We start from the raw sequence: 10,162 nt of genomic DNA, 5'->3' as shown, positions 1-10,162 counted from the left end.
GGCGATGACTGTCGTGAGGGAGTTGCGCCGGGCCATGGCAAGATGGCGCAGCTCCCGCCTCGTCCGCGTCCTCATCGGTGTTGTCGTCAAGGTCGATGGGGAAAGCGGAGGAGGTACGCATGCCGCCGGGACAAGGCGCCTCATTGTAGCGGGAGGAGGCCGTTCCAATCAAGGGAGTTTGGTTGCACCGGAACAACGCTCCACGGCGGTGCACTTGGTTTGAGATACACGCCCACCACTCAAGCGAGGTCTCCTGCGCACGCCTCCCTGACGCCGAGCGGCGGCCGCGTGGTAAAAAGATCTGTGCTCCACGCAGCGAATTGAGCGTCGCCATGGTGGGAGGAGGTAGAGCGAGGAGATATAGTGGTTCACAAGGTGGGTTTAGGGTACCCGCATCAACTTTTTCAATGAGTCATTTTATGGTAGTCACGTGGTCTAGTATCACCTGCGTCCCACAAAAAATGTCTCAACTTTATCAAAATTTAAATATATAGTATTAATCCACATATGTCAGTAATTGCGGGAATATTTTGTGCAATCAGTTTGGGTAGTTTCTAGAGATTATTTCTCGGCTCCTAAAAAAAACTGTGTGCCAGAAGATGGAAATAAAATACCCTAAATAGAGAAAGGGTTCTAGATATAGATTTGGTTAAAATGCTAGAAACGTCGCAAAACAACACCTGAATTTCTATCTACGCATGTCAAGGGCCGTACAATTGTTGAGGAAACAACATTATTGTTAAATATGTATTTCCATGCCATATGTATAGAAGACTGATAACCATGTTATTACAGTTTACCTGGGTGCAACTTTGAATTACCAATAGATTATCACTTGCTGCCATCTTTACAACTAATGATCACGTGCATATATAAGTATGCACTGATGAATCAAGATAAAGATGTGATGAATACTATTCCATCGCGCACAATTTTTTTTGCGAGAAATCCACCGATCTATTAATAATCATCAACGGTACAAATAACCCAAAAAGTAAAAAAAATTACAAATTGGTACTCGGATCACGTAGTGACGACTACAAACACTAGCACGAGCCGAAGGCGCGTCGCTATCCTCGCCCCTCCGTTGCCAGAGTCAGGCAAAGCTTGTCGTAGTAGAGCTTGTTGTAGTAGTTGTAGTAGACAAACAGAAAGTCGTCGTGCTAAAATCCCAAAGGACCAGCGCACCAAAGCAACAACCATCGTCAATGATGACAATCGTAGATCGGAAGAGACTATCATGAAACCACACCAACAAGCACAAAAACCGACCGGATCCCAGGAGATCCGACGGGCACACACCTCCACGCACCCTCCATCAGCACTAGATGCACTACCAGAGCGAGGATAGGGCGGAGAGGACCTTATTCAGGATGTAGCCGCCGTCTCACCATCCCAAAAAAGAGACTGAAAACAAACTAAATTAAGAACGGAAACTCCCTTCCGGCGAGAGACCATGGTCCGCCACACCTCCAAGGCCCCAAGGCCACCGGAGGTGGAGCGAACCAACGGTATCGCCGGCGAGGAGGACGGAACCCTAGATGGGTTTTGTGCCTTCTTCTCGCCGCCTCAATGTTTGACCCACAATTAGTTCAACAATTTGTGGGTTATGTGATATAATGATTTTAAAACACAAATCCAACTGCCTCATACAAAAACCAATCGGAAGAATATAAAAAATGCAACATAACCCAGAGCATCGCTTAACAAATTGTTGATCCAAGATAACTCTTCAAAAACATGTTCATCTCATATTTTCCAATGGAAGGGAGCAACTTACGACCTAAATGTCCTCTTAGGCCGAAACCGAAGGAATTCTTAACAAGTTCAGGAACGATTAGATTCCAATCTCATCAAATCCACTAGCAGTGCTAGTCTAACACAGTTGTACAAATACAGAAATATCAATCAGGCCCTGAAAATTGATGCAACCAAATGGTAATATACACTTCGCTAGATTATTACCATGGCATTGTACAACAAGATGTCAAATACACTCAGCAGTCAATAAAACCGATTAGCGGCAAAAGGGTTCTAAATGTCTCAACATCTAATGACACACTGCAATTAGGACGGACCTTAGAGGTACTAGGCAATAATGAAACAGCAATTTCACTGCAGTTAACGGTATGGCACCTAATGCACTCAACTTCACTATACGGCTAAGCTACCACAACACATCATCTCTTTGGACTATAGTATGTGCAAGTTTCTCTGAATCAAGTCTGTTGCATGACTTTCATCGCCATCAACTCCCAAACTGCGAAAATGCATTGCAGTCAGAATGAGATTAGCTTCCTATTCCTTCGGTCGAGCAAGCCAGAGAGAACTTAGGGCACGAAGCCGTGATGAGTAATCACTTATGACAAGAAATGCACGGGCAGATTGCCTAGTCGTCAGGATCCGTTGCATCTGCTGAAGAGTCTGCTGCCGCAGGTTGTCAGCCTTGGTGTAATTAAAACAAGAAAGGAGTCATAAACACACCAGTCATGAAGGCACAGTTAAACAGGATTGAGCAGGCGATTTGGAACTATAGCCTACAGGAAGTCATATATTCCAGCCTTACAATTTTATAACACAGCACTCTTTACTAAATATATATTTGAAGCAAAGCAAATACCTGGCGAAGGAAATTCTCAAGGGTTCCAAGCTTTCCCATGGCCATGGCCATTTGACCCATGTAGTTTGCCACGTTTCCTGTTGATCCAGAAGAGCCAATAGACCCAGCCAATGTTTCTGCCAAAGACTGCTGAAGGGCCTCCATTCCTTGTGAAAGAGCATCCTCAGCTTGTTGTGATGACTGCTGAAGGTTGCATATCCCTGACAGCTGCTGCTCGGTTAGAGGTTCAAGCTGCGTCGAAAGAAGCTGCAGTTTCGTTGCTTATCAGTAATTTATCAATAAATTCATCAGCACTTGAAAAACAAAACAGAACAAATAAAGGAGCCAAATTCCTAGCATATTATATTCAGTAACAAGTAAATCCAAGAGGATGCAAAGTAGGCGCATGGAGTTGCATTCTCAAAATCTGTAATTTACCATATATTAATTAACGTGACCAGATAATATAGGACACATAATAATCTCCCGGCGTTTAAAAATATACGATAGTTGGGCACAGGAATTAAGAGTGCGAGTGAGATGTCTATATTGCCTTTCATTTAGGTATTAAATTGCCCATTTTTCTCTGACATTGATGAAGGGTAAAACAGAAATACAGCGACTAAAATTGCATTTGAAGTGTAGAGGACAGTATTTTGAATAATGTTGAAGAGTCTATAAGGTCATCTATTTTGAAACAGAGGAACATTGCTTAAGTTAATAAGGTCATCTATAAGTGACAAATTGCATTTTAAGTGTAGATGACAAGTATTTTGGGACAATTTCCTCATTCCACACTAACAACTTCCAGAGCAACATTGCTTAAGTCAATAAGATGACTTTTGATATTCCAAAAGAATATAACTAAATCATAAGGCTGCGTTACACACCTTTAAAAGCTCGGAAGGTCGGAAACCTCCTAGCCACAAGAAACACCTCTCTGCTGGTGTCTTCCACATGCCTGATAACACATGAAAGACATCTGTCTTGGCTGCATTTCCTTTTTGCTTAAAAATCTCATCATAGTGCGACATGATCTTCTCAACAACACTACGCAGATCATTATCGCCTGCATGCGCATTAACTGCAGCTCTAAGCTCATTAACCTGTCGATTGTGTTCTTCCAACCACCGTGCGTACTCCATGTCAAAAGCCAATGCCCCTGTAACAAAAGGCAGAGTTGATTCTTTATCAAAAAAGAACAGAATGTGGCAAGTATAGGTTAGAAACTTCCACGGTGATGATTAAGCAAATAGTTTATGTGGAAAACAATGATTAAATATTTATCACTGGAAATATCTAATATTACCATTTCCACTCTTGGAATGGGACTGGTCTGCTGAACTAGATATAAAGATACCCTGCAAAGAAAATTTGCAGAAGCAAACTTCAACTGCAGTCCTCCAACCAGAACTCAAAACAGTGACAAGCAATAAAAGCAAACCTGTTGACGAGCTCGTTGCAGCTCCTGCTCTAGCTGGGTAAGCTTCAACCTACTATTCTCCAACTGTTGAACATACGCCTACAAAAAAGAGCAACATTACAAATAGCAACACAACATAATGGCCCTGGTCAATCTACAGAAAAAGTGTGGAAAAAATGTCTAGTGGACTTGTAGGAATTGTTATGTTTTAAATAAACGAATTTTCATTTTGACACTCATTAGTGTAACAGGTCACCAGAAGTCTTCACAGCATCTCATTGAAAGCTCCTTAAGAAGCCAGCTAGTAGAAACTTATCAACTAGTTCATACTACAAGCTTCACATATAAAAGCCCTAGCACTGCCTGAGCTCAATCTAACCTCAAAATTATACACAGGCCTACACTAATTTATCCAATCCTCTATTTTCTCAGCAATATATTGTGTGTACCGGACTAGCACCAACACTTACTGAACCCCAATAGAAGAAAAAAGAGACCACATAACAAAATACAGTTTATTATACAAAAATAACATAATTCAAAGAAGCAGTAGAACAAAATGCCAAATGAACCAAAGGCTGAAAATAATAGAAGCACTGTCATTAGTACAGAAGCTAACAGTAACATTCAAATACCTTTTTCCTCAAACGACTTTTCCTTGCAGCCTCACGATTTTGAGCAAGTCGACGCATTGTCTAACAACATAAGCTATCAGCAAAGTGTTCTGCAAGTTGCAAGAGCAACTATGCGAATGAAAGCGGATAAAGCTACTTGATAACTTTTACCTTTTGATCTCCATTTTTCTCTCTGGATCTGTCACTGGAGTCGGAAACAACAGCAAGAGCATCTTGTCCTGGTTCAAGCTGCGGATGATAACATAACTATCAAGCTCACATTATTCCTCTTTCTGAACTATGATTCTCTCTCCTAGATTCCCCCATGTTTCATGTTGAGAGATGAATGAGATTTTTTCCACCACTTTATCTTAAAATCAAGACTAGTTTACTTTTCTTTTGTGCTTTGACACCGATTGTTGAAAAGACAGTGGAGAACATAAGGTTTTACGACATCAACTTAGTCACTTACATCTGCAAAGAAAAATGAGTTTGCTCACTTAGCAGCAGTAAATTCGTTTATTATTGTTTTTATGACCTACCAAGGTCCTGTATGTCATAGGGTTGTCGATGTAGAAAGTTTACCAGCAAGTTAAGGGTTAAGGGCAGGGGGGTTGAGGATCCAAATCAAGAAATGAGCCAACTTAACAAGTGCCATATAATATTTTCAAAACAAAATGTTGCTATACATCTTAATAGTTCAAAACCTAACTGTTCATGTTTGTTCCGCTCCTAGGCATCTATGTGAAATTTCCATTCGAAGCGCATGGTTCTATTGGATTATCAAATATGAAGGCTTCATTCTATTAATGCTCTGAAGTAACTTAAGCACTTTTCAAGAGGCCTAATGGAATCCACAAATGTTACAATCTACCCTGTGTTGTAAGGGCAGTTCTCTCATAGCAAGATATTTTCAAAAAGAAAATCCTAAGTAGCAGCACAGTGTTGTTGACTATTTAGTTTACACATTTTGTTGCATAATAATTACAGATCATTATACGACTAGCAAGCTAGTACCTCGGTTCTAAAATAAGTGCCTCAATTTTTTCTAGATACATATCTAGACGCATTTTTGCTGTAGATACATACGAATCCAGAAAAAGTTGAGACACTTATTTTAGACCGGAGGGAGTATATAAATATCTTACAAAACATCCTCACATTATCTCACAAAACATCCCCTACATTTGGTGCATCACTCTTGCCATTCTTCTTGTAATTGTTGACTTTATCAATATGAATGCATAGCCAAAGATGTTTTTAAATGAAGATAATTAGATAAACACACTTTTGATATCGTAGGCTGTCATTGCGATCACTCATATACTAGTTCAGTAAAAGAAACAATTAGGCTGTTCTCCACTTCATACAATAAAAGAAGAAAATTCATGTTCATACCGAATATCTCAGATAACGGACAATACTTCACCTCGGACACAAGAATAAGAATAGACTTACCATAAGATTTTCATCAGTATCATCTGTTGACGTTTCTGTTCTTGGGCTGGCCTCTGCCATTGCCGAGTATTCCCAATGCTCAATGTAACTCCCAGAGAGAACAGCTACTGGAAATCAAGAGTTCTTTGATGTGAATCGTGACAAAGCTGTAGATATAATTTCTCCTGCCTGTACACCTATGGATAAACCACGTCAATGATACATACTAATATTTATGCAAAGATTAAAGATGAACGTAAACCAGGCATGATCAATCTGCCAAATTCAAACTATATCCCAAGTGGCATATTGAGTAACACCCAATTAACTAATTCGGTAACCAGATTGAAACAGCAAGATTCTTAAACAACATAGCATTCAAACCGGAGAGCATAGTTCCACAAGCAAACATTCTCCAGACGTGATGAATAAAGTTCTAAATGCAGCACAGTAAATCTCAGCCTAGGGCTAGAGGACAGCACATGCATATCGACGACTTCTACACAGGCTTGAGATGCCAATTTCTGGAGTTACGAAATCGTCACAAAAAAGTGAATAGATAACTTAAATGTGCACTGAAGCATACTCTTATTTTTCAGTTTACAGTTCCCCCAAATGAAAGGCTGTTCTATTTACAGTTTCCACTTTTCACACAGGAATAGATACCCCAAAGGTTTGATTGCAAGTAAAGGATTGAAATAAACCACATTTCAGTACGAAGAAAGAAAACCTAGCATAGAAAGTATTCAACATTCTGGCGTAAGGTTACCCTGTGGGCTGGTAATGTCTAGAGTATTCAGGAGTTCGTAGCAAACAAGAATCTGATGATACAGCAAGATGTAACGATAGAACTAAATTATGCATACCTACGCGACAACCAAAATGTAAGTGAAGAAAAGGCAGGAATACAAAAGGCAAGCTATACACCCATAAACACTACGGACTAGGTACAAGGTTAATTATCATCACCAAAAATAGATCAAACTCACAGCACCTAGTAGACTAGCATAGTAATTGGGGTAACAGGTTGCCTTCCTACCATTTCAATCTTGTGCAAGACTAGAGATACGCTTGCGCAACAGTTTGCGGATGGAAAAGACCAACATACGCCAGTGTGAGCTCGCTACGAGCTAGCAATAAATTCATCCTGCCGAACAACAGAGGAACAAGATAAGGAGCCTCGAATACCTCGAACCGGAAGAGGGGCCTCTATCCGAAGCTACGGGGCAGTAGATTGCCGTCCCGCCGGCCGGCGCGGCTGCGAGCTCCCCGAGCTGCTGCCGCTGCGGCTCCTGGCCTGGACGACGAGACCGGCGAGCAGGGCGCAGCTGCTGCTACCGCCGCCGACGCCTCTTTAGTTGCGGCTTGAGGTAGCGGAGGGCACGGGAGTTTGGGGTACGGCTGGGGCTGGCACCCCGGAAACGGACTTGAACAAACCCTAGATTTTTGTCTCCTCCTTTTTTTTTATTACGTGAGCACAAAAAAGGAAGTGGGGTAATAGCCGTAAAATCCAAAAATGCCAAAAGTAATGATCTACAAAAATACAATGGATTAGCGTGATCAAGGAAGTGAGCAAGTAACAAAACTATTCATAACAAAGACTAGAGTGTGAATTTGGTGTTCGGGGGTACGTGGGCACCCCTAGATACCGTTGGATTTGCTTTAGATTCGCCCTCTGGAAGTAGATGCTAACGGAGATCAAACGGCCGTGAAATCCCAATCCCAATCCTCTCGTTCCCACCCTGCTCCTCCCTCACCAACGAGAGGAAGTGGAAGCGGGTGTCCCTGCGCACGACGCTCCTCCTCGCCGTCGTCCTCACCGCCGGCGTGTCCTTCCTCGCCGTTGTCGCCCAGCAGGTCGGCTTCCGCAACCGGATCAGCTGCAGCCCCGACGCCGCCACCGCAGCAGGCATCCGGGCGGATTGGGGGACTCGCCTTGAGCCAAGCCCGATTGGCTCCCTCCCCGTCGGCCGGTACCCAACTTCACCGCCGCCGCCCGGCTTCCTTCCCTGTTGTGAGCTCCACGAGCTCGTGAACGCGCAACCACCGACCCAATCGTGAGTCAACAGCGCGCGCAATTTCTCTGGTCCTGGTACCAGTTCCCTGAGCCAAGAGGAGCGGGCGGTGGCCGCCATGCGGGCGGGTGAGCTTGGCAGGACCCGGCGCTCGGGTGGGTTGTGAAGGTGCCTAACAGATTGGGGGATTTGTGGAGGTGCGCTTCAGAGCATCGCGTAGTCGTCTCCGTCCCTGTCCCCGGTGATGGCTGAGGTCAGGAGATTTGGCATTTTATTACGCGTACGTTCTTGTTTCGGTGCTCTCGTTGGCTCGATTTAGGTCGCAATTGCCGCATCCTTGAGCCCCATTGTCTCGATTTGGGATTCTCAGAGAGCGCCGCCAGCCCCGCTGCCCCCATATCTCGTTTTGTGGCTTGTTGTTGCCTGAGTCTGAGTCACGGATTGTTGGTGTCCAGCACAAAATCACCTCGATTTTTGGTCTGCAATGGCCGCGCCATGGACGACGCTGGCGCGAAGTGCCACAAATTGCGACAACCTATGGCGTGTGGTCGACGGCGAAGGAGGTGGCCTTCCTGGAATGCGCGAGGTAGCAGAGGAAGGAGGTGGGGGTCACCGCGGCCTACTGCGTGCAGACGTCCGCGCCACCGTCCCCCAACAAATCAATCGATAGAGGTGCCCTGAGCAAATTATGGCTGTCTTCTGTGATTCGCGGCGCATCGAGCGAGGCCATCTTCTCAGATGGAGCTCGAGCAACCATTGACTCGATTGGGCCGCCGAGGTAAGGGCGTGCCGTTCGGAGAGCGATGCAGCCGATCGAAGTCGACGATGGTATGGATTCGCAGCAACTGCTCGGCCTCCTCCAACTGCGAGTCGGCCACCGCGCCAACATAGATGGAGGAAATCTAGGGGAGGTAAGCACGGCCACTGCGCCAATATCTTCTGCCGCACCTGGTCGCTCGCCCCCGCAGCAGTGGAAGAAGTATCGCATCGGCAAAAGGCGTCGGCCATCCTCCACACGCGCAGCAACGTCCGTCGTTGTGCCTCGTCCGCTGGCCGGAAGTCATAGCTCATGGGATCTCGTCTGCCGCATCAGCCTTGGTGTTAATACGTATCCTGATGTGCTACACTCGGAGCAGATGAATTGCTGGGCCACACGGGCAAATGCCGGCGTGGATGGTTCCATGGTCGCAAGTGTCTTCATTCGTTATGTAGAGTGCTAACGGATTATTGGATGTTGTTAGACACGTGTCGAGTACTCAGGGGGTGCTCACGTACCCCCCGTTCACCGGGCTTCATCCGACAAAGACTATTAGCTCATTGTTATTTTAACGCAAGAGAGACCGTAGCTTGATTACATAAGGAGAAGCAACAAGATTTACATAAGATGCCATTCTTCTCTTCTTGGATTCCTTTGTACCAGTAGCATACACACTTCTTTTGTATTTGTTTTTTTTTCACTTTTTTATGCTTAGAAGCTTTATGTCTATATATGTCACTCTTTCTTATTTTAAGTATCTTTCTCACCGAGCTTGCTTTAGATTTTTTCTCACAACACACATAAAACACTTGTTCAATGCTTCACAATTCCCGAAAAGCTACTCTCAGTTGGATAGATACGCAAAGAAAGAAAGTTGTACTATAAGGATAAGACAAGTTATACCTATTAGAGTTAGGAGATATTGAACACACAACTTGTGATGCCAGTGATGGTGTCAAGTAACTGCTCAAAAATCCGGGGTGTAGATTTCTTCATCGCGATGTTGATGTAGGCGTGAAAGTGTATGTCACGAACAAAGGCACAAAAGGTCTAAATTGCATGGTCGGAGTTAGGCAGTGATGAATTCACAAATTTGTGAAAGTAGTGATGTCAAAAGAATATGTGGATCAAGGTTTGGTGTTGTGGAGCTTCTTATCCTTTTCAATATGAGCTAAAGAACACCAAAATCTGAGTCTGTATGCAAAAGTTATGCACAAAACAGTTTTGTGCGCAAGCGTGCAGATGTCGGGCCGGAAGTACGCTGGAGATTCTAACCCGGGCCACTTAGGACGGAGATTGACCTTGAGGCCGGAGATT

The 10,162-nt window shown here is 44.1% G+C and overlaps 1 protein-coding gene across 2 annotated transcripts; it reads right to left on the bottom strand.

The window, feature by feature from the left end:
• Positions 1-1,922: 1,922 nt before the first annotated feature.
• LOC127342556 (transcription factor HBP-1b(c38)) lies at positions 1,923-7,503 on the bottom strand. Of its 2 annotated transcripts, none has more exons than XM_051368530.2 (9): positions 7,262-7,503; positions 6,095-6,270; positions 4,808-4,885; positions 4,658-4,717; positions 4,044-4,121; positions 3,909-3,960; positions 3,490-3,761; positions 2,621-2,866; positions 1,923-2,445 (listed from the first exon to the last, which is right to left on the bottom strand). In XM_051368530.2, exons 2-9 carry the CDS (start codon positions 6,152-6,154, stop codon positions 2,299-2,301), a joined length of 993 nt encoding a protein of 330 aa, XP_051224490.1. In that variant the 5' UTR covers positions 6,155-6,270; positions 7,262-7,503; the 3' UTR covers positions 1,923-2,298. The 2 variants fall into 2 exon arrangements, with proteins under 2 accessions (XP_051224490.1, XP_051224491.1); XM_051368531.2 differs by having other exon boundaries at positions 6,095-6,262.
• Positions 7,504-10,162: the final 2,659 nt, after the last annotated feature.

Source organism: Lolium perenne, chromosome 3 (assembly GCF_019359855.2).
Source record: "Lolium perenne isolate Kyuss_39 chromosome 3, Kyuss_2.0, whole genome shotgun sequence".
Lineage (NCBI taxonomy): Eukaryota > Viridiplantae > Streptophyta > Magnoliopsida > Poales > Poaceae > Lolium > Lolium perenne.
This window is presented reverse-complemented; position numbering and strand designations above follow the sequence as displayed.